Here is a 24,442-nt window from a genome sequence, read left to right on the forward strand (position 1 = left end):
ACAGATGCTCTGCCACTGAGCCACAGCCCCTCCCCAATATCCTAATGTCTGTCTAAAGGAAAGAAACATGTTTCTCCAGTGGCACAGTTATAAACAAGCTATATTACCGGACAGACTAACTCACTGATTTAATGCAACCCTCCCAAGAGAAGTGATGGTTCTATCATTACAGCGATAGCCAATATACATCATAAAAGTGATCTATGGCAGCTTTGAATAAGGACCTACACGTTATTCATTATTACATCACTTTATATTAGGACAACAGGGATCAATAAAGCAACAGGATTAAATGCTGCTATTCTCTCCTGCAGCAACATATGATGGCTGTTGCTTGCTTGTCAGTGTACCTGAGGCATTGCTGGGCTCTTTTGCAGTGTTTTTGCAGAACTTTGAGAAGGAATGGCCCCTTGCTTTAATAAGACCTGATCTCCACTACTGCATTGCTTCCCTCCCCCTTCTAACATCATTCACTTATAATTTCATCTCACTGGAAGTGTAGCTGTGAATGACAATAAGAAGTACCCCACTTCTGCATGATGACGACATGTAACTGTTCTGGATTGCACATTCAGGAATGCAGGCTTCATGAGAGAATAATGAAGTCAGTGTCTGCTGAGTCAAGTCTATAGGCTAAGTCAAAACATCTAGTAATGGGTGAACCAATGAGAGTGATGACTGATGGCAGATGATTAGTGAACAGATCATGAAATATTTAGATGCACCAAAGTACAGGTGACGGAGGCCTTGGGTACATCCCAGGCTCAATGAAGCCATTTTAGAAGTGTTTGTAGCCCTTTAAAACTTTCCAAGGAGTCCTGATCCAGATCAGAAGAAGAGTTGTTTTTTATATCCAGCTTTTGACTACCCAAAGAAGTCTCAAAGCAGCTTACCTTCTCTCCCTCTCAGGCACATATCACAGCACAGCATCCCCAGAAACTCTCCCTCCATGAAAGAAATAAGAGAGGGTCTTGTTTGGTGGCTGAACTAGTACTATATTTTCCCTTCTGACTGATCATTGTATTTCAACAAGAAGATGATTGCAGTTTGTGGTAATTATTATTACTTTGTAGAAGGTTGTGCCCATTTAAAAAACTTGTAGAAGATTTCAAGTAGTATAATCTTTTAAGTAATTATACAAAAAAAGTGGGAACCCAAAAGGAACTGATGGGAGTGGCCACCCTATCCCTCCATCTTTTTTTCTCACCCCTTCCTTCAGTTTCTCTCTCCTTCCCCATGCCTATTGTCACTTCTTCTCTTTTTCTCCCCTCCATGCCTACTGTCATTCCTTCACTGTCTTCCCACCACCAATCACTTATTGAATTCTGTCTGCTGGCACTCTCCCTCCTATGGCTGTGACAGGGAGAATAAGTCTGGTCCTACACTGGGAGGTGGGAGAGGTCCTATGGTGAGGGACAGGTCCTTTTCTGTCAGCCCTGCAGGCAATGTTTCCTGCACACAGCATTACTATCTCAGAATCTGGTGAGTAGTGGTAACTACTTGGTTGGGGTTGGTTGCATCAGTAGTTCCTCTTTATGCCCCTACCCATAGTGTTGAGGAGAGACAGAGATAGTGGGACTGGTGGTAGAAGCAGTTCTTTCAGTGGAGGATTTGATGATGATGTCATCTGTTCAGTCGTGTCCAAACCTTGGCGATTCTATAGGAAAGTTTCCGCCATGCGTCTCTGTCAGTGACCACTTCTTTTAGTTGGTTCTTGTTCATCCCTGAGTCGGCTTTGATTGTGTCAAGCCAGTGGATCCTTTGGTGACCACATTCCTTTTGCTGCTGACCATGCCGAGTGTTAGTGATTTACACCCTGCCATCAGTAAGTTTTCAGATTGTTCTGCAAAGCTGGTGATCTCTCAGTCTTCCATCTCTCTACCTGGTCCCAATCCAAGGAGTAACATATCCACAGATGGTGATAAATTTGGAATTAGATATAATGAAAATTACATTTAACAAAATACACAGAAAAAGAACAGATTAAAAACACTTACTCAAATCACATGAAGTAATGTTCAAAGCATTTGATGACACATGAATAACACGTCAATAACTGATTCAAAATGAAATGTACATCATGTCTGAAAAGCATTAGATTACCCTGACATTTTAGTTAAACAGACACAAAACACCAACAGATTCAAAAGTTAGTAATCCAGGTACAATTGAAAATGAAGTCCCCTTGACACCTAGATATAACTACCAGGCCCATACTATAGAAAATAAATCATTTTATATATTGTTTATTTATATTTACAATGGTTATATCCCAATATTTTTGCCCAGCCAGGGCTATAACCTACAGTCTTTCTCCTGCACTCCTTTGGGAGCCAAAATTCCTGTGGCTACTGAGCATGCCCACATAATAGAATGACATGAAGTGCTTGTCTCTGCCTTATCTTTTCTCTTGATCATATTCCTTCTTTCTGTGTCCAGTCTTTGTTGCTGAAGGAAGAGCCGTCTGGAAGTTAGTATTAGACTTAAATAAGCTGTTGACATCTAAAGTTCAGAGGTACATTAAAGTACAGTCTCCAAAATACTTAACATATGCTAACCCAAGGAAGTAATGGATGTTTTTCTTTTGTTCTGGCTTGGATGATATGCTTATTATTTTCCAGCTGTAGAGTAACATCTATCTGGGAGGTTTGAAATGTGTTTTATAGGCTGAAAGACATTCAACCCTGTCCAAAACATAGTATGTAAAATTTTGAGGGACTGCCCAGTTTTCCACAGAGATCCCCCCCCCCCCCTGGTCTGAGATCATGAATGCCAAGTTTCAGCCTGGAGCACATTTTTTATGGTTGAGTAATAAACCCTGGAAAATAGGGTTTATAATGGAAATGCTGACACAACTTTAACAACCAATTTAACCACTGTGATAAAAAAAAAAGTATAATAGCCCATATTTGCTGTTGGTTGGGTGCCTCTAAACCGTTGTCTTTCTAGGAATGAGTTGCCATGTAAAGGCAGAGATGTAATGCTACCCCAGAATTGGCTGTGATATTTTGACCAGGGAAACCAGTTATGTTACTGTTCCTTTTCCCATATAATAGTTAAAAGGGAGTCGTATTTTTAAAAAATGAAACAAAAGAAGTGATTATCTCTACAATATGAGTGGAAGGAAATAGTTTTGCAGCCATTTACCTTGAATGAGATTAATTTCATCCGCATCTTCTCACTGTCTGACCTACCTGTCTTAAACGACGATGAGTTGTTTAAAAATCTGATTCTTTCAAGGAAACAGCTTCATATATATATCAGCAGTGCTTTGAGTTAATAGACTTGCATAAACTCCTTGAAATGCCTATCCAAGATTGTACCTTGCAAGATTTTACCCAGCCTTTCTTTGTGTCCTGGAAAAAGAAATTCTGTTAATGCAATGGATTGAGTTCTACCACCCATCCTCCACAGCCAACCCCCCTGCCCATCTGTATGATCACACTGCCACCGCTTCCCTGCAGCGAGGCACTCACGCATGCGCGCACACACACACACACACACACACTCCACAGCCAACCCCCCCCTGGCCCCCCTGTGCAATCACTCCGCTGCCCCTTCCCTGCACCCAGCCACACACACACACACAAACATCCTTCACAGCCTGGGTGTGGGGAAGGGGCGGCGGCGCGATTGCATGGGGGCCCAGGGGGATTTGGGAAGGGACCCTGGGCGGGAGGGATTTTGAGTCTTCAATGCGGCATCCCTGCTCCTTTCGCGAGGGTGAGGGGAAGCCAGCGGGAGGACTCAACGCCGGGGAAGGCTGCTTCTCCTTGTGTATGGCCAGTCCCCAGGCGGGCGAAGCAAGGCTGGGCCAAGCAGCCAACGGGGAGCCGCGCTTCACCCAATGTTGTCTCTGTTGGGCATAACTGAAAGTTGAGAGGGGACTTCTGGTTTGCAATACTGTTTTAGTTCAGACTAGGATTGCTCTACACTGGCCTGCCTTTGGGATTGATCCGGAAACTGCAACTGGTCCAAAATGCGGCTGCTAGGGTCCTCACAGCTACACCTTGGAGGGCATATATCCAGCCAGTACTGAGGCAGCTGCATTGGCTACTGGTTATCTTCGAGATCAGGTTCAAGGTTTTGTTTTTGACCTTCAAGGCCATCCGTGGTCTGGGCCCAGTGTATATGAGGGACCACCTATCACCCTATGCCCCCCGCAGGGCCTTACACTCTGCAGGGGCTAACCTATTGGTCATTCCCAGTCCCAAGGAAGCTCGCCTGGCCTTGACCAGGGCCAGGGCCTTTTCGGTCCTGGCCCCAACCTGGTGGAATAAGCTCCCGGAAGAGCTGCGGACCCTGCGGGAATTATCATCATTCCGCAGGGCCTGCAAGACAGAGCTCTTCCGCAAGGCTTTCGGTTGAGGCTGGGCAACAAGAAGATTAGCCCCCCTCACAAATGTGACGGTTGCGTCTGTCATCTGCCCCCTCCCTTTCCCTTCTTAGTGGGTGTGGAATTGGGTTAGCTATTGAATTTTGCCGCCATTCTTGTCATAACTTTTGTATTAATTGTATTATGTTTTATTGTGCTTTTATTGTTTTAGGGGATTGGCTTTTATGTGACCCGCCTCGAGCTCCCGGGGGGAGGCGGGATATAAATTTAATAATAATAATAATAATAATAATAATAATAATAATAATAATAATAATAATAATAAACAATAATAAACACAGGTTGAAATTTCTACTCAGTCATGAAATTTAGTGGATGACCTTGTATGTGTCACCATCTGTCAGCCTCATACTGGATCACAAGGTTGTTGTGAAGGTAAAGCAGAAGTAGGGAAGAATTATATGTACTCTCCTGAATTCTTGGGAGTAAGAGCAGGGTAAAAATACATCTAAATACCATTTCAGTCAGCTAGGGATGGAATGTTTCGTTAGTGTACAGTACATCCTGCCATTGTACCATCAGAATTCATCAACTTTGCTAACTAGAGTAGTAGGATACATCGAATTTTCTTTGGTCTAACTGGTCACTTATGTGATTCTTATGAATGTGTGCTTTATCCCCGTGAACTCTCTGATTATCTTATTTCAGATGTGAATGCTTACCTGGCTATAGTGGCAAACATTGTGAAACTGATTACGATGACTGTTTGGGACACAAATGTCGGCATGGAGCATTGTGTGTGGATGCTGTCAATGGATATACCTGTATCTGCCCTCAAGGGTTCAGGTAAGTAATGTGTCATGGATCTTCAGGTCCACCAAACAACTTTTCATAGTTCACCAAAAGTGTTATCTTTAAGGAGATCATTGTTTGGTCCTAATTTAGCTAGTTCTCTCACCAATTTATATAAGCTATTGTCCCTCTTCAAGCCTTTGTACTCTAAAATTACACCTGATAGTGCTGCTTTAGTCTGGTCAAAGGTCCCCACAAATTCTAGTACACGGTTTGATATTGAGTGCAGACTAATCCACCCTGGGTTTTCAAAGACAAGGTAGAACAGAAATCCAAAAATAAATAAAATACATAAATAAAATAAAGATAACTGCAGTGATAACATAGGGAGTTAACAAGCCATAATATCTTAGTTGTTCTGAGGAAATCCTGTCTCTTAAGAGATACTATAGAGACCTTGTAAAGCATAAGACAACGAACTTAGGTAGGAACTGGAGACATTTAATTTTGGCTGTAAAAACTAACAACTTGGCATTTTGGGCAATTATTAATATCGGCACTAGAACACATGGCAGTATTCCGATCTGCGCTCACACAGAGGTCTGGGAATCATGTTTTAAAAATCTGTTTGCTACTCCAAATGAACATACTTCTGAGATACGTGGTCCTTTCCCTGATTGTCCTAAGGTTTACTCCTTCTCAAGTTGAAGGCCTGATCCACTGCCTCCATTCAATGTAGGCCCATGAAGCAGATCTTATCCCAAATGAATTGTTCAAATCATAGATATTTTGGTGGGCAGATATTCTAGCTCTGATGTTTTTACTAATAAATATGCCTGGGGTTATCCCAAAATTTTGGAGACACACATTAATAGTCCCTATCTTCAAGAAGGGACAATGTTGTTGTTAGGTGCGAAGTCGTGTCCGACCCACTTTTGTTGGCAGGGTGACGTCTCTGCTTTTTAGGATGGTGTCTAGATTTGCCATAGCTTTCCTCCCCAGGAGCAAGCGTCTTTTAATTTCTTTGCTGCAGTCCCCATCTGCAGTGATATTGGAGCCCAGGAAAATAAAATCTGTCACTATCTCCATTTCTTCCCCATCTATTTGCCAGGAATTGAGAGGGCCGGATGCCATGATCTTTGTTTTCTTGATGTTGAGTTTCAAGCCAACTTTTGCACTCTCCTCCTTCACCCGCATCAACAGGCTCTCTAGTTCCTCTTCACTTTCTGCCATTAGAGTGGTATCATCTGCATATCTGAGGTTGTTGATATTTCTCCCTGCAATCTTGATCCCAATTTGTGACTCCTCTAATTCCGCATTTCTCATGATGTGCTCCGCATACAAGTTAAATAGGCAAGGTGACAGTATACAGCCTTGCCGAACTCCTTTCTCAATTTTGAACCAGTCAGTGATTCCATGTTCAGTTCTTACTGTTGCTTCTTGACCTGCATATAAATTTCTCAAGAGACAAATGAGATGCTCTGGTATTCCCATCTCTTTAAGAACTTGCCACAATTTGTTGTGCTCCACACAATCAAAGGCTTTAGCATAGTCAATGAAGCAGAAGTAGACATTCTTCTGGTACTCCCTAGCTTTCTCCATGATCCAGCGTATGTTGGCAATTTGATCTCTAGTTCCTCTGCCTCTTCGAAATCCTGCCTGTACTTCTGGAAGTTCTCGGTCCACATATTGCTGGAGCCTAGGTTGTAGGATTTTGAGCATAACTTTGCTAGCATGAGAAATTAGTGCAATGGTGCGGTAGTTTGAACATTCTTTGGCATTGCCCTTCTTTGGGATTGATATGTAAACTGACCTTTTCCAATCCTGTGGCCATTGTTGAGTTTTCCAAATTTGCTGGCATATTGAGTGTAGCACTTTTACTGCATCGTCCTTTAAGATTTTGAATAGTTCAACTGGAATGCTGTCACCACCACTAGCTTTATTGTTGCTCAGACTTCCTAAGGCCCATTTGACTTCACATTCCAGGATGTCTGGCTCCAGGTCAATAATTACCCCATTGTGGTCATCAGGGATGTTAAGCTCGCTCTTGTATAGTTCTTCTGTATAATTTTGCCACCGTTGTTTAATCTTTTCTGCTTCTGTGAGGTCCCTACCATTTTGGTCCTTTATCATACTCAACTTTGCATGAAACGTTCTCTTTATATCTCCAATTTTCTTGAAAAGATCTCTGGTCCTCCCCATTCTATTGTTTTCTTCTATTTGTTTGCACTGTTCATTTAAGAAGGCATTCTTATCTCTTCTAGCTTTTCTCTGGAATTCTGCATTCAATTGGGTGTATCTTTCTCTTTCTCCCTTGCCTTTCACTTCCCTTCTCCCCTTAGCTATTTGTAAAGCTTCCTCAGACAGCCATTTTGATTTCTTGCATTTCTTTTTCTTTGGGATGGTTTTAGTTGCTACCTCTTGTACAATGTTGCGAACCTCCGTCCATAGTTCTTCAGGCACTCTGTCTATCAGATCTAATTTCTTAAACCTATTTGTCACCTCTACTGTGTATTCGTCGGGGATATTATTTAGTTCATACCTGAGTGGCCTAGTGCTTTTCCCTACTTTCTTCAATTTAAGCCTAAATTTTGCAACAAGAAGCTCATGATCTGAACCACAATCAGCTCCTGGTCTTGTTTTTATTGACTGGATAGAACTTTTCCATCTTCGGCTGCAGAGCACATAGTCAATCTGATTTCTGTGTTGACTGTCTGGTGATGTCCATGTGTAGAGTCGTCTCTTGGGTTGTTGGAAAAGAGTGTTTGCTATGACCATTGTATTCTCTTGACAAAATTCTACCAGCCTGTGCCCTGCTTCATTTTGTACTCCCAGGCCAAACTTGCCTGTTATCCCGGTTATCTTTTGGCTTCCTACTTTAGCATTCCAATCCCCCATGATGATAAGCACATCATTTTTTGGCGTTGCTTCTAGAAGGTGTTGTAGGGCTTCATAGAACTGATCAACTTCATCCTCTTCAGCAGCAGTGGTTGGGGCATAGACCTGGATCACTGTGATGTTGAATGGTTTGCCTTGGATTCGAACTGAGATCATTCTGTCATTTTGGGGATTGTATCCCAAGACTGCTTTTCCTACTCTCTTATTGATTATGAAGGCTACTCCATTTCTTCTGCGAGATTCTTGTCCACAGTAGTATACCTGATGGTCATCTGAATTAAATTCACCCATTCCTGTCCATTTTAGTTTTGTACTCCCAGGCCAAACTTGCCTGTTATCCCGGTTATCTTTTGGCTTCCTACTTTAGCATTCCAATCCCCCATGATGATAAGCACATCATTTTTTGGCGTTGCTTCTAGAAGGTGTTGTAGGGCTTCATAGAACTGATCAACTTCATCCTCTTCAGCAGCAGTGGTTGGGGCATAGACCTGGATCACTGTGATGTTGAATGGTTTGCCTTGGATTCGAACTGAGATCATTCTGTCATTTTGGGGATTGTATCCCAAGACTGCTTTTCCTACTCTCTTATTGATTATGAAGGCTACTCCATTTCTTCTGCGAGATTCTTGTCCACAGTAGTATACCTGATGGTCATCTGAATTAAATTCACCCATTCCTGTCCATTTTAGTTCACTGATTCCTAAAATGTCGATGTTCAGTCTTGTCATTTCTTGTTTGACAACTTGGACTCAAACTGCTATTGTCCAAACAGTTTATAATCTTGCTTGGGTAAATTATACTCTTCATATGTGCAAGATGCATTAATTTATGGACTTGAACAGGGGTGATATTCTGGGCCAGGAATAGATAGGGTTTAGCTCAACTTTGGACCATTGTCTTGTTCAGACTTTCTCAATCAGGGTTTAATGAAATCCTCGGGTTTCTTGATGACTCTGGAAGGGTTTCCTGATTGGGTGGGAGTTAATTAATATTCTATATATTTTTTAAATGTGTTAAGCACATATTGGGTAATATGACCATGTATGATTGTCAACCCATCCCCCCTCCCAAAATGGCCAATGGTGGGCCTAGAGGAGGTGAAAAGGGGAAGAGACCCTTTTGTACACTTCTGGGGTTTCTTGAAGTCTGAAGAATATTGCAGGGGTTTCTCAGTGGTAAAAAAGTTGAGAAAGGCTGGTCTATTTCTATATCGATAGAAAAATACACCAATTTCTCAAATGGCACCTTTTTTGCAGGATTCATTGAACTGAACAGGGCTTTTAATACCATTCCTAGAACAAGACTCTGGGAAAAGCTGCAACACACCACAATTGATAAAAGGCTGCTGTGGCTCATCCAGCATCTTCATGCAGATTTTATAGCTCAGTTCACTGGGACTATAGCAGCAAGCTGACTGAGCCATTTAACTTTCAGCAAGGGGTTAGGCAGTTACATTTAGCCCCACTTTAGTTTATCCTATTTATGAATGATCTTTCCACTTCCTTTCATGAGCTTTGTCATCCACATCATTTGGCCAATTGTAATATCACAGTTCTACTTTACATTGATGACACTATTCTGCTCTCCTGAACAAGAGTTGGCGTGCAAAGATCATTTCAAAATTTCTCGGAATATTGCATTACGAAAGGCCTGAAAATAAACCACCAGAAAATAAACTACCAGTTGTTGTTGTTGTTGTTGTTTTATTGGAATCCTTCGCTGTTCAGACAGACTCTGAATAGGGAAAAGATCCATCAAGTGAAGGAGTTTTTATATCTGAGTATTCTTTTCAGATCTTACCGAAAATGGGGGCCTCATCAATTACTGATAAGGAAAAAAACAAAACATGTCCCAATAAGATAGCAAACATTTTTCAAAATGGCAGTGAGAACTATGTCCTAAATACTGTTCAAGTCTTTTGCCTAAAAGTTATTCCCTTATGGAATACCTAAAAGGATTATCTCGGTAAATAAAAACATTTATATTTCCTGAGAAAATGATGAAACACTGTGTGGCCAGTGTGATTTTCCATTCAGACAATCTTCCCTTGAGTCAAAGGTTACAAGCATTCAGACTATTCATCAAGTCATACTTGAGCAGCAAGGACTACGTGGCACTCATGAAAGAAGACTCTTATAAGTCAATGCAGTTTAAGACTTTGAGAAACTACCGGCTCTTGATGTCAACCTGGATGCTATTGAAGCCTTGGGTTTTCATGAAGCATATACGTTGTTCAGAAATCATATAGAATCAATTGATCACCAAAGCTCTGCCTTTAGAGCATACCGCACCTGTTCTTCCAATTTAGGGTTATTCCATCTCTAAACTCTATTCCTTCCTACTCTATTCCTAAACTCTATTCCTTCTGTTAACTGCCCAAAGCCTGCAAATGGCATTCATCTGCCAGCCTAAATCCTCACTCCTCAGCAATTATGAAGAAGAGTTGGTTCTTATGTGCTGCTTTTCTCTACTAGAAGGAATCTCAAAGTGGCTTACAGTCGCCTTCCCTTTCCTCTCCCCACAACAGACACCCTGTGAGGTGGGTGAGGCTGAGAAAGCCCTGATATTACTGCTCAGTCAGGACAGCTTTATTATGGCCATAATGAGCTCAAAGTCACCCAGCTGGCTGCACATAGGGGAGCAGGGAATCAAACCCAGGTCACCGGATTTGAAGTCCCCGCTCCTAACCTCCTACCCAAGCTGGGCAGGTTCATGCGTTTACCTTATTCAGGACAATTCTGACCCTATCCATTAGTAAGATCAGTACAACAGCACATAATGCTTCTGGAGTGTCCTTTGTATGCTGATCTCAGGAGGCATTATATTTTACTGTGTTTGCAAGTCCATTTGGACATAGTTACCTTTTTACTTTCTGACAGGGATCCAAAAAGAACTCAATGACCGATTACACACAGGAAGGAAAGGTCGGGCTGGCAGTGGAATGGCAGTGGGGCTAATCCCCGCTTATGAACAATGTTGCTGCCCTTTCCCGACCCTGGCCTGCTTTAGGGCCTCCGATGGCCCACGGGAAAGGAACGCTGATTTTTCAGCACTCTCTTTTTTGCTGCAGCTGCCATTGGCAGCCAGGCCAGGCCGGGCCCATGCACACAGGAAGTGTGTGTACTCCTTCCTGTGCTGGGATGGATGGGAGGGGAGCAAACATGCCCAACTCAGCCCTGCAGCATATCATGGCGCCATAGGATCAGATGGGGTTTTATTTTGCAGGAAGGTGGGATTGCATTCTCACACAATCCCACCTTCCCTCTGTCCCCCCGTGCAGTGGAACCTTTATGCTGTGTCTGTGTTCCCTGGAGGGAGGCATTTTGGGTGGAGCTGGTCCGTCGCCAAAATGTGTTGCCCATGGGGATGCAGCTTGCACCACTGAAATGTGTCCCCTGTGGGGACACAACAAGCGGCGGTGCATGCTGCTCCACCGCAATGCTCTGGTAGTGGCCCAGTGCGGCTGCCTTCATGCGTAATAGGTGTAGCAGTTACAAAAAAGGTTTATTCCTTTTGTCTATGTGGTGATGAGTGATTAATAACAATTATCCCTTGGACTGCAAGGCGAACAAACCAGTCAGTCCTAGAGGAGATCAGCCCTGCCTGCTCCTTAGAAGGCCAGATCCTGAAGATGAAACTCAAATAATTTGGCCACCTCATGAGAAGGAAGGACTCCCTGGAGAAGAGCCTAATGCTGGGAGCGATTGAGGGCAAAAGAAGAAGGGGACAACAGAGAACGAGGTGGCTGGATGGAGTCACTGAAGCAGTAGGTGCAAACTTAAATGGACTCCGGGGAATGGTAGAGGACAGGAAGGCCTGGAGGATCATTGTCCATGGAGTCGCGATGGGTCGGACACGACTTCGCACCTAACAACAACAATCCCCTGCTCAAGACTGATATATCATAGAGCATTTTTGGATAAAAGGAAATAAATGTTCATCAGTTCTGTTGACAAGAGTAGGGTTAACTATCTAGAAACAAGGCCATTTTACATGTATACACTGTTGCTTACAATAGTCACATCTGATCTTTCTTTGGGTATAAAAAGGCTAAAACGGTGCATATGCAAGAGCTTCAGTTTATACTTTGCAGAAGAGGAAGAAACCTAAATCATCCTGCTGTTGAGACATTCACTACATGCATTATTTGCTGATTTATTCCAAGAAAAGAGGGCTTATAGAAGGAGGTGTTACTGCCATCAAACTGCCTAAAACACAAGGACGCCTTCTGAAATGAACAACCCTGTACTTCTTAAATAATATAGGCTTTGCCAGAGAGTCTATAACCTGGATTTTTTTCATGCCATAGGATACAGTATAGATTTTTATTCTTACTAAAACAGAGAGTCAGTCTATTATCTTATTTGCTTTTTATTCACATCTTAAGTATTCTTGTTATATCGCTTGCAGGGTAGCACATGAATCTTAGAGCATTTATAGATGTCAGAATTAGCCAGGACAAAATGTCATTTGAATGATCTTTTAATTTATTCAGAAAATACTGTTTTAGGGTAAAGAGACATAACATTATAAGCGTAGTGAGTAATTTACATCCCAGAAAATGCATTTGGTGGGCATGTGGACATATTTTTCAAGCAAAATCTGTGTTTGTGTATATATGTTTGTGCACTTCTACATGAATTTGACAGCTAAATTTACTCTTTGAAAAATGCAACTACTTGCTCAAATAATTTTCTCTTCCTTTTTATGTTCACTATGAAATATTTCACAGTGGTTGTCCAATTTTTTCCTAGTTTTCTGCACTTGCATTTCTGGTTAAAATTTAGAGTTTAATTTGTTTGATTTTAATTGGAACCAGTTGTTCTAAACTTTAAAAATGCTTTAAGAATTCAGAGATGCAAGAGAAGGTGGTTCATGACTGCCACAAAGACCAGCCAATCAACACTGCACATAGTCCCTTCATAGGAAATCCATCTATCTGCCATTAAGGCAGGGGTATTTCTTGCTCCTGGGTGGAGGAGGGAGGGTGCAGTAGGACTTGGGGCAATTGTGACTCATGTCTGCTCTTATATTATGGTCCCATGCTGCCATTGGTAGCCCCAACCCACCCAACATTTTGTTGGCTGTGGGACTGGGGGACTTCCCTTTGGTCTGTGCCAGGCATTTTAAAGGGATAATCAGAGTCAGCTCATCACAAAGACCAGCAATCTGCACTGTGCATAGGCCCCTGCAAAAAAAGTTGTGCTTATCTTGGCTCAGTCTAGGAAGAATATGTGTCTTTCCACAAACATGGTGACCCCACTTTTGCAGCAATCTCCCCACACAAATTATGCAGACCATTGCCACTATAGTATGTTTTCTGTTGTGTCTTTCTTCAATCGTAAGCCACATCAAAAGTCCATAAGGAATGCAAGCCTATGGCAAATTGAACTGGACTGTAAAAATTCAGGCTCTGCATTACTCTACCCACTGTGCCGCTGCTCATTCCCGAAGACTTGAGATTCATGTTTCTGCTTTGCTTTTGCCATACAAGAGCTCCATGGTGCTATCTGACAATTTCAAGTCTCCAATTCTGACAGCTGCCAGTAGACAGCTTCTGACAGCTGTCTTCTGAAAATCTCACTGCATGTCAGAGATAACAGCACTTCACCAAATGGTTTCCCTAATCATTGCCTGGGGGTTAGCTACAGCTTCCTTCCAGATAAATATTTTCTGTATTTGAAACAAAACACACAGCAAGACAGCAATAGCACTTGGTGTGTGTGTGTGTGGGGGGGTTACTGTCTCTGATATAAATGTGGGGGCATTTGTGTGCCATTTTCCTGGGTATTGAAGCCACAAGCAGTTTCCTGACTCCCCAGTTTCATCATTTCTCTTCTTTTGTTCTGACCAGTGTGCTTCCATTGCAATACTTTGCTTTAGCATTTTGAAGAACAAGTATTGATTCTTACAGTGATATAAGGTCATGGTCTTAATAGCTCTGTGCTTATGAAAGATAAGCAACTGAATTTCTTTGTCTAGCCTGCCTGTTTGGTTCCCTTTTGAAATCTGCTTCTGACTTAATGCTGGCTGTGCAGAAAAGAGCTAATGGATACATATGTCTAAGTTCCTGAATTACCTATGCTCCTAAATGCACCTGTTTGTTGGTGGCGTGTTATTGGAAATACTAGTAATCAAGCCCGCTGCAGCTAAATGCAGCGGGCGCTAGGACTCACCGATGGCGGCGGCAGGCTGGTCGGCGTCGGTGGCGGCGGCAGCAGGCTTCTTTGGGCAGCAGGCAGGCAGGCAGGCTCCGTCGGGCGGCGGGCTGACGCGGCGAGAGGCGCTTCGCGCCTCTCGCCGCGTCAGTCCACCAGGCAGGGAACCCCCGTTCTTTAGGGGCAAGACTCACAAGGTTCCTGTTGGGGAGAAGTTGCAAAAAACAAAAAAAGGTATTATAACAACTCTACATAGCTTGGATGATACCCGCCTGCCTTGATTCAGTTGGACTGACCATGTGGATGCATGCTGTGGTTACCTCAAATGTAGGTTACTGCACTCAATATGGATCTGTCTTTAAAGATAATTTGGAAACTCCCATTGGTATAAGGGAAAAAGCGCTGCATAGCTACTGTTAGGTATTAAGTGGAATCAGCATGTCTCTTCCATTCTGCAAATATTCCATTGGTTATCGATCAGTTTACTGGGCTCAAGGTTCTAGCTCTCCCTTACAAAGTACTTATCCTCATACTTGCAGGCCTGCCTCTCCTGCTGTGTCCCACTGTGATAGCTCCACTCATCTCAGCAATGCCTTCTGAGGGTACAACTCTGATTAAATGAACAGCCACCCCTTCATGCCATCTCTGTGATGGCTTCCACATTATCATCATCTTACAGCCATTGGTCCAGGCTAGCCCAGTATCATCATATCTCAGAAGCTTAGCCGGATTGACCGTTTAGTACTCAAATGGGAGACCAGCAAGGAAGACTAGAGTTGCTACACAAAGGCAAGTAACGGCAAACTATCTCTTGCCTTGAAACCCCTATGGGGGGGCACCAAAAGTTGGCTATGACTTGACAGCACTTTCCACCACCAAGGCTACTAGGAAAGACCCCTCACTTCTCTCATTGGAATTGTTCAGGAGAGACGGAGAGTGATGATGCAATAGATGAGTTCTGAAAATTACTTCTATTAGGGATACAGTTTTTATACTTTGATTGTCTTGTTGCCATAGACAATTACATTAGCTTGCATTTTTTCCAAGTTCTTCAATGTCAGCCCCATTCCGTTATTTTGTTTTCCTAGAAATCTTTGCTGTTAGATTCTTGTTATCATATTTTGTAATCTTGCTGATTTACTGCAGATTTATCATACTTTTAATCTTCCTTTAGTCCCAGTGAGAAATTCAAATAATAATAACAACAATATGCAGTTACATTTGAAGTTACATCTTGCCCCATCGTCCCTATTCTTCCTTCCTTTTCTCTTCTAAAGCATCCTATCCCTGCCAAATGAAACAAAAAGCCCACTTGAGGAATAACCAACATGGCAATGAAAGCAAGCCATGTAAGCTTACAAATATGAAGATGTTTAAATAGTTTTACAGGGAGACCTGGATTCAGATGCCTGCACACCTACCAATCTTGCTATCCCTGTCTTGCAGGCCATCCTGTCTCTCAGAATAAAATGGGAAACCCCTGTTAAGGTTATCCTGAAATACCTGGGAAAAGGCTGGGATAACAAATATATAAAAATAATAAGTTTCAGAGTTGGTCAGAAAATTCTTGCATTCCTTCTATTGTAATGCAGGCTTTTTCCATGGTACTCTTTTTACCCTTTAGGCAGTGCTGTTTAAATTGAAGATTAAAATTCAGTAAACAAAATCATTCTAGTTACTATTCTTCACATGAATTTGGCCTTCTGTATTCCTTGGCAGGCTGCTCTACTGGGGATTGGGCATCTTTTTTTGTGTGGTAAAGACAGCAACTGCAAACATTGTGAGCACCACAGCGTTGAGTTCTATGATGTCTGCTCATGTAAAATCAATTTCAATTCATTTACAAAAGGGTACAGTGGCACACGCCTTGGGCATTAACTGTGTAGCTATTTCAAAGGCCAAGCTCCAGTAAAAGAGGGAGTATTTAGAGTCTCCTATGCGAATGAAAACAAGGATTGTTGAACAAGACTGCAGTGAGTTAGGAAGAACCTTAGCAGAAGTCTGGGAAAGCACATAATGAGCTTGATGGAAGCTGGTTTGTCTGATGCAAGGGGTTGCTGATATACATGACAGAATTCCTACGCCAATCCATGGAAGAAAAGTACGAAACTTGCATATGGATCACCAATACTGCTTTGAGACCAAAGTAGGTAGAGTGAGATAAGTTGGCTTGCACATTAAGAATTCAGTCAACTTTAGAGTGGCTGTAAAAAAAAGAAGAAGAAGACTGGAGAGAGTGCTAGTGTATTAAAATGATTTTGTAACCTGCCTATTAATGTTTGAAGAGGAACTCTTTGGCCCAAGGCTTTCATCAGCACCACTCTTTCTTACGCCAAACTACTTTGGCTAAAAAGGGGGGGATTGATCTTTGTATTGTTAGTGCGTTACCAATTTTCTACTATGACAATAAACAGCATCAGTAAAGCAACAAACACAGATTGATCAATTTTATATCTGTCGTTTGCTTAAAATGGTAATATTTTAAACCCTGTATAATTGTTTTAATTTTCCTTTAAGCTGGAATCTTGCAGGTGTAATGGCGAAAGCCTTTTCAAAAGGAATGGGAGAATGGACATTCAGCAAAGTCCTTTTCCAGCTATCTGTTCCACATAATATATTTCTGGTAAGGGCTTGGAAGAGGAGGTGTCTCATGGCTTAAGTGCCACTCAGCGCTTAACACCCACTCAAGGCGGCTGTCCCACCCCCGAGTGCCTCCTTTTCCAATCGGCTTGCCTGACGGTCTAGCGGCCAGCCAATCGCCTTCCACCCCTGACTACCCCCTCCTTCCACTTCCCTCGGAGGCTGCAGATCCCTTCTGCATGAGAACTGCCGCTGCTGGTGAGTTCCCTAACAACTGCTTGCAGCCTCTCCAGGTCCTGAGGGGAGGGGGAAGCCATCTGCAGAGTTCTTCCACCCCACCCCACCCTAGCACCCGTTGTATTCCTGAATGCAATTGCTTTGAATTCACTGTTAAACTTGGCCCCGAGTATTTAAATAAAGATCTGGTTAGCAAACTTAGCACTCAGTCGTCTCTTTGTAACAGATTGCAATTGCTTTGAAATTCACTGCTAAACTTGTTCCCCTAAAAGTACAGCTTTCTTCTTCCCTTAGTTCTAATCTACTGGTATGGTCATTTAGTTTAGTTTATTAATATAGTGTCTTTCAATTAAAATCCCAAAAGCTATTTATAACACAACAAAATAGCTAAGTATATAGCTATTAGCTATATAGAATTCCTATAGCCATTCATATAAAGCAAGTATGAAACATGCATGTTGATCACTAGCTCTTCCATATGCCCCTGGAAGGAAAGATGAGGTAAATCATCATCCCACATCCATGCATTTTGATACATATATATACACACTCTGTATGGCTGGAAGGATGCTGTGGAATGTTCAGCTTCCAATTATATCAGCTATTTCTTCCCTTGTGGAATGATCTGCTGGGGAGGTCAGGAGGGCTCGCCTGCTCATGTCATTCTGCAAACTAAGCAAGCTGGAGTTGTTCACAAGGGTTTTTCTATAAAGATCTATACTATACTATAATAGAACAGTTTGGGAAGGTGCTAAACAATGCAAAAGGGACTACAGACTATAGTGTTGTGTATAGGACATGTTATTGGTTTGAGGCACTGCACTGTTTTTGCACTGAGTAAAGGTGCAGCTCTCTGCTTTTCTAAACTACCTTGCTGCCTCAAGCTGACAACGCTGTTGAAAAGCCCTGATTAACCATGGTGTCAGTTCAAAGGCTTCCTCATTCCCAAGTTGCAAGGCTTCCCATAAAGGGAAAGCCCTAACTTCTCTCAGCAGAATCTCTAGAAACCTTAACTTCTCTCGGTAGAGATTTGCCTCTTAGATTTATTTATTTATCCCCCCTCCTCCGCTTTCTCCAATCCTCACCCCCCCATTCAAGAAAAGAAGGAAATAGGCTCCTGCTGTGCTTGCCTCCCCCCCTTCTGAGCTTCCCTAATCATGTGCAGAACACTTTTCTGTTTCAAGGAGGGGGATAGAGGAAGACCCGAGTTCAAATCGATCTGAATTCAGCAGGATCCCCAATGGAATAAACAAAGTAAGTGCAGAATCAGCCCAGGTCATCTCTTTCCAGGAAAGGTCACAGAGGGCAAATGTTCCTCAGCTGGTAAAAGACATTCCATGCAACTTTTAACATTTGACGTTCTAAAAGCAATGTAACATCCAGAAGTACCTCTGAGCTGCACAACCTGTTTTGTTACTTGAACCCTATTTGTTACTTGAAGAATCCTCATTCCTGGCTCAGCTGTAGTCCCAATGCATAGCAATTCCATCTTGTTTATTGTCTGCAAGTATCAGTTTCATATTTCCATTTCTTCCTTGATTTTGATGGAAAGATAGAGCTTTGTGTGACTCCCCTACCTTCCCTGATGAGTCAGTTTAAAGGACACCTCCTTAAATCTGACCTATAAGAGAAACCATGAGTTGGCTGCAGATGGAACTTCCATGTGGACATTGTCTGCAGCCAGTATGGGGAGGGGATGCAGCTAAGCTCCAGCTGCAAAATGGCATTTACTCTTCTAAAGCCGTTTAATGGGGGCTCCCCGTCTTACAGCTCATTTGCTGTATAGCTTTACTTTGTGGCTCAGATGAAAAAGGTGGGGGTAGTAGGCATGATTGTCATTGCACTGGGGCTAATGGATGCCATACCCATAGCAGTGGTATATTTTCACACCCACAGAAGGAAACAGCTTCTGATACAAAACATACAGGAAGCTGATGCTGGTGATGAGGAACAACATTAACATCACATATCCTAATTCTCGGTAACAAGAAGAGACATCTCCTATAAACATGAACAAGCGCTGTGGCACCGCTGCAGCCATCTCTGTATATCAGTTATGGTTGGTAAGGGGGAAAAGGAAGGATGAAACTGTGTCCAGTGCCTCATCTGACTCAGGAAAGTTTTGTTGTGAGTCTATATGATAGTTGCCTTACCCATAGTTTTTAGATGTGCTATCTACAATCCTCCCCAATCCTGGATGCAGAGATGTGAGGTTAATAAATCAAATAATAACAACAACAGTAATAGTAATATTAGTAATATAATAATAATAATGATAGTGTTTCAGCATTCCTTTCAGCATTGTAGGGGAAATCCAGAAAGACCATATTCACATAAGCTAGCAGCAAGAGAGCAGGTGGATTTTGCAAAGCTACATACAAGGCTGTTACTTCTTCTCACTTGTCATAGTTCGATAAATCTGTCTCCATCTGCTGTACAGTGATAGCATACTCAGGTTATATCATTCTTTATTGATAGCTATGGTGTAGGCAGCTCTGACACAGCTTATTAGTCTGCGCACTACTCACTTCCCCATATTGACTTTGGGTTATTTTTTTTACCCTTGTATGAACTCTCTTTACAATTCATGAACCCCTGGTAAGCGAGTCTGACTTATTAAACTTTCCCTTCAGCAATCCACCTGTTTTTCTGATAGATGTCACTCTAGAGGGGAAACATGTATTACAACCACTGAGCTTCGAATAATGCATGTTGGTTTTATTTCTTTGTTAAGTAGCTGTTTCAAAGTTCCCCCACTGTGATATTTTGCAGCAAGGAATCTCAGCAGCTATCATTTAAGTAAACAGGGATCATACCAAACTGCAGGACCAAACTTGCATATCTTCAGGCACTTAGTAGAAGTCAGGACTAAATAAATTGTTAGATGTATTTAAAACACACACACACAAAAGCTCTCTGACAGGTATTTGTGAGTTCTGATATCCTTGACATTGGGAGCTGAGCTGATATGTCAGAGATATTAGCTAGCAGATAAGAGTGAGGTAGCAATTTAACAGTGCCTTCATATTGGCATGTTGGCCTTCATATTTCTACAGAATTCTGAGGACATTAACTTATTAGACACTTAAAATGTTAAAGCTACTGTATGAACCTTAACAATGTGTCTTAAAGATAAAATGAAAAGTCTTATTCCACTAAGTCATAGGAATGGGCATGAAGCCATTTAGGAACTGAAATTTGGTCTGAACTTGAGCTTGCTTGGAGTTCACAAACTGATATTTGGAAGAGGCTTCTCCCTTGAATGGTTGTTCTTTGGTTTGGTTGTTCAGGGCTAACCATTTAAACCTGTCAGTTGAGTGACGGGGTTCACCAGTCAACTTTGAGATTTAAATGGCTGCAATCTATTTTGCTCCCTTTCTTTGCTCCCTTTCTTTGAAGCAAGGGGAAGCAAAACCAACAGGCTTCAAGACATTTAAACCTAACAGATGACAGGCTGACATGTTGAGCTGTTAGGTTTAAATTTAACTCTTGGTTTCATTCTCCCTCCCTTTGAAGCAGGGGGAAGTGAGCCAATGGGCATTCCCCTTCCCTTTCTTCTGGCTCTAATGAGCTGTGACTTGGAGAAATGTGGAAGGAAAGTCCCTTCTGGGGCATCCTCCACTCCTTTTCTCCCACTGGCAGCTCATTGCAGCCTGATGAAAGGGGGAACAGAACTTGCCAGGCCAGCTTGGTTCAGTGAGGCCCTTTGGGATCAATTCGAGGTACATTTTGGGGGCTGTTCTGAACTGAACTATTATTTTTAGGTTCACACCCATCCATAGTCATAATATCCATCTGTTAAACATGCCAATTGTAGTATTAGTTCATTTGAAGTCTGTTCTCTCAAGAGTTACTATTACTGTCAAGTCTTGAAGACTACTTCGGCTTATTTAGGACTATGAAGTATAGATGAGAAAATCATTACTTTGACTCATTGGACAAAGTCACATCTGGATTTTCAATTGAAAATAAGTCAGAAATAAGCTTTTGTGAGTCCAATAATTGTTAAATGGCAGAATGAACTAATCTGCTGTAGGTCAGAGGGTCAGTATGCTATGTGATGAAGAAGAATGTGAGGTACACACAATCAATTAATTATCCTTTGAACTCTGGGATATTCAGTTGTTTGAATTTTGAAATACAGATTACAATAATTATCTAATGATTGGTGATCATTTGCATACATGCCTCTTATAGGTTTTAAACCTGTGAATGATTCCTTCCTGTGATTGATTTTTACTGGTTCCCTAAAAAGAGCTTTCCCAAAATCAGCTCTTTCCAATGTATTAGTGAATTTAATTCTGGATCTGTATTGTAGTCAAACTTTATTGCACTGTGCTATAGGCCATCGCAAGATCCGTATTGGGTTTGTTTGGCTTCACTGCTTCTCAGGAAACCACTGATGTACTTTTAAAGATTTTTTTATGATTTATCGTTATTATTTCAAGTTTCTCATTTCATTTAAGAATTAAGGAAAATGGCAGTAAAGAACAGCATTATCAAACATACATGTTGCAGAATTGATCCTTTTGTAAGAGGTATTCTTACGGCATAGAACAAAGTGATCTGATCTAAGAATAAGACGATGAAAGATCCCAGCAGGCATCAAACACATGGTTAAAGTCAGCCAGACACTAGTTCTAATTAAGCTCATTATTATATTAGCCATTTGAGATACCTACTTTCCTGAGGTTATACCCCAAACACCAATTAATTTAAATGTGTTTTAGGCTACATCAGGTACTAATATGTGGCACAGTGTTTGATAGTTGCTTCTCATTTTTCAAGTCCTTACATCTCTTTCCTCCGGTAACACCCCCCCTACAGCAGTTAATTAGGATCATGGAGTCCTGAATTCAGATTCTCATATTGCCATGATGCTCATTGACTTTGACCTTGACTCAGGCCTGTTGGCTTGATCTAAGTCCTAATGTGGGAGCAAAGACCCCTGAATACTGTGGGGGAGGAATGGAATCATAATCAAATAAATAAATAAACTTAAGGGATGTACTTGGGAGGTCTGCTATCTAGGAAAAAATATTTCTCTAGCTAGATAAAATATTGGCCACCACTGACTGCCACTGAAATCTAAGAGATGTGCCTCACATAGAAGAGAATAATCTCTTTGCAGGCAGCCTTCCTGCAGACATATGGAGTGTGTTTCTGCATTACTGACAGGCTATTGTGGGATGGTTTGATAATGCATCTAGAAAAGTGTTGAAATGCACTTTATATACAAAGACTGTGGCTGATTACAAGATGAGGCAAGATGTATGATTGCAAAATGTGGTAGTAATACATTTTGACTTCACAGTCTTTGCTTTACACTGGAAGAATGATAGGTCAGTCCACAGGAGCATTATACTAAAAGATTTATAGTCAGTCAGAGAAATCACTCTAACCTGTCTTTAGCATGTACCGATCTACACAACTTTGCCTGTCACTATCCAAAGGATCAAAGGATTACTTTCATAAGGAATGGTAGAATTAAAATGTATGGTGCTTCTTAGGTGACAATTTTTGTTAAATAATGTGCATGATGAAAGGATCATGTCTTTAACTTTGCCAATTCTGAGTGAATGCAAATTGCCTGTGATTTTCAACCTAGGCAATGGATTCTTCAAATGAAGAATTTATCAAATGCCCATACTAAAATAACAGCCAAAAGAAGCTTAAAGCAGCATTGAAAAGCAGATTAAGATCAAAGTCAACATTAAAACAAATCCATCAGCCCATATAAAACATCAGAACAATAAAATGAACAGAACAAAAAAGCAGAACAAACTAATGAAAACTAAAACATGTCAGGAGCAGCCGCCTATAAGTATAATAATAAATAAATATATAAATAAAACATGAACTAAGAAGAAGAGCTGGTATTCTGTACCCCACTTTTTACTATCTGGAGGAGTCTTAAAGTCGCTTATGAGCACCTTCCCTTTCTCTCCCCACAGCAGACACTCTGTGAGGTAAGTGAGGTTGAGAGAGCTCTGAGAGAACTATGACCCAGGATCACCCAGCTGGCTGCATTTGGATGAGTGGGAACTCAAACCCGGTTCCCTGATTAGAGGCTGTCGTTCTTAACCACTATACTAAACTGGCTCTCAAACAAAATAACAATTAAATAGAACAAGAAGGGACCCATAACACTTGAGGGGGATCCTATCCACCATAACCCTCACCCAACAAGCATGACTGCTACCCCATTTTCACTCCCCTTGGATTGTTGGGACCTTATCACTCCAGCCTTGTTCATCTACATTGGCTCCCAAGCTGAGCTCCACAAAATACATTCATTTGTGTATTTGCTTTATTTATACTCTGCCTTTCTCACTGGGACTCAAAATGGATTGCACAGTGAAGGTAATTGCCACAAATCGGATTGAGACTTCTAGTAGGGTTAGGATTACAAAAATCTGGAACAACATAAAGTATTATACATGATACATTTCACAGTGCAGAAAATGGTATTGTATAACTATAAAATAATGGAGTGAGAGCAAAATACAGCAAATAGATATATAATATATAATATGAATTGGGCTTTGGGTCCCAGTCCCTTAAAAGGACCTATTGAACCATTTCATTATAATATAGCCCTTTTATCTTTCTAGTATTTTACCATGCCAGGAACAGATTCGAGTGGGTAGCCATGTTGATCTGGAGTATCACAACAAAATTTGAGTCCAATAGCACCTTTAAGACCAACAAAAATTTATTTAAGGTGTGAGTTTTCGGGTGCATGCACTCTTCCTCAGACAATTGAAGAAGGATCACAAGAGTGTAGCTATAAAGAAAAAGTAATTAGTGGAATCTACACTCTTACGCTCTTTGTTCCATTGTCTGAGAGAGTGCATGCACTTGAAAGCTCACATCTTGAATAAATCTTTGTCAGTCTTAAAGGTGTTATCGAATTCAAATTTTGTGATGCCAAGAACTCTATTTCACAAGTTGGACACACCAGGAGATAATGCATGAATACAAAAAGTTGATGTTTCTCAGATCTTTGAAAATCTCCAGTAGTCTCAAAGAAGTAAATTCTGTGCAGGGCTGAAGTTTGGATCAGGGCCCGGCAGGAAGAGGAGAGGATATTTAAAACTCCAAGCTAATCTAAACCAGGCATCCTGCACTATTGATAGTGGTTTTAAAGGAATATACATGTACCACATCCTTTGCATCTGATCACTACCAGTGAATTGCTTTAATATAGATATATTTGTAAAGTATTTTGTTCTGTTTAAAGGGGCTAATGTTTTAGGAGTTCTCATTTACTGATTGATGGATGTTACTTCTATCTCACTTTCTGACCTCTGCTCATATGGGAGCAGTGCAGAAGTAGATTACATGATGTTCACATATACTTTCAGTAACTACATTTATGCATTTCATTGACATCATACATGTGCTTGTAGCTGCTAGGTGGGTTGTTGGGTTTTTTGCT

At 41.5% G+C, this 24,442-nt stretch overlaps 1 protein-coding gene across 4 annotated transcripts in view; it reads left to right on the top strand.

Moving 5' to 3' along the window:
- SLIT3 (slit guidance ligand 3) overlaps positions 1-24,442 on the top strand; it is a 713,209-nt gene that overhangs the window by 653,405 nt on the left and 35,362 nt on the right. For all 4 annotated transcript variants that reach the window (XM_077327142.1, XM_077327144.1, XM_077327141.1 and 1 more), the window contains one exon: positions 5,045-5,182. In XM_077327142.1, coding sequence (XP_077183257.1) covers positions 5,045-5,182 — 138 coding nt within the window. The remainder of the gene's footprint in view (positions 1-5,044; positions 5,183-24,442) is intronic.

The sequence above is a fragment of the Paroedura picta genome, chromosome 3 (genome assembly GCF_049243985.1).
Source record: "Paroedura picta isolate Pp20150507F chromosome 3, Ppicta_v3.0, whole genome shotgun sequence".
In the NCBI taxonomy this organism is placed as follows: Eukaryota; Metazoa; Chordata; class Lepidosauria; order Squamata; family Gekkonidae; genus Paroedura; species Paroedura picta.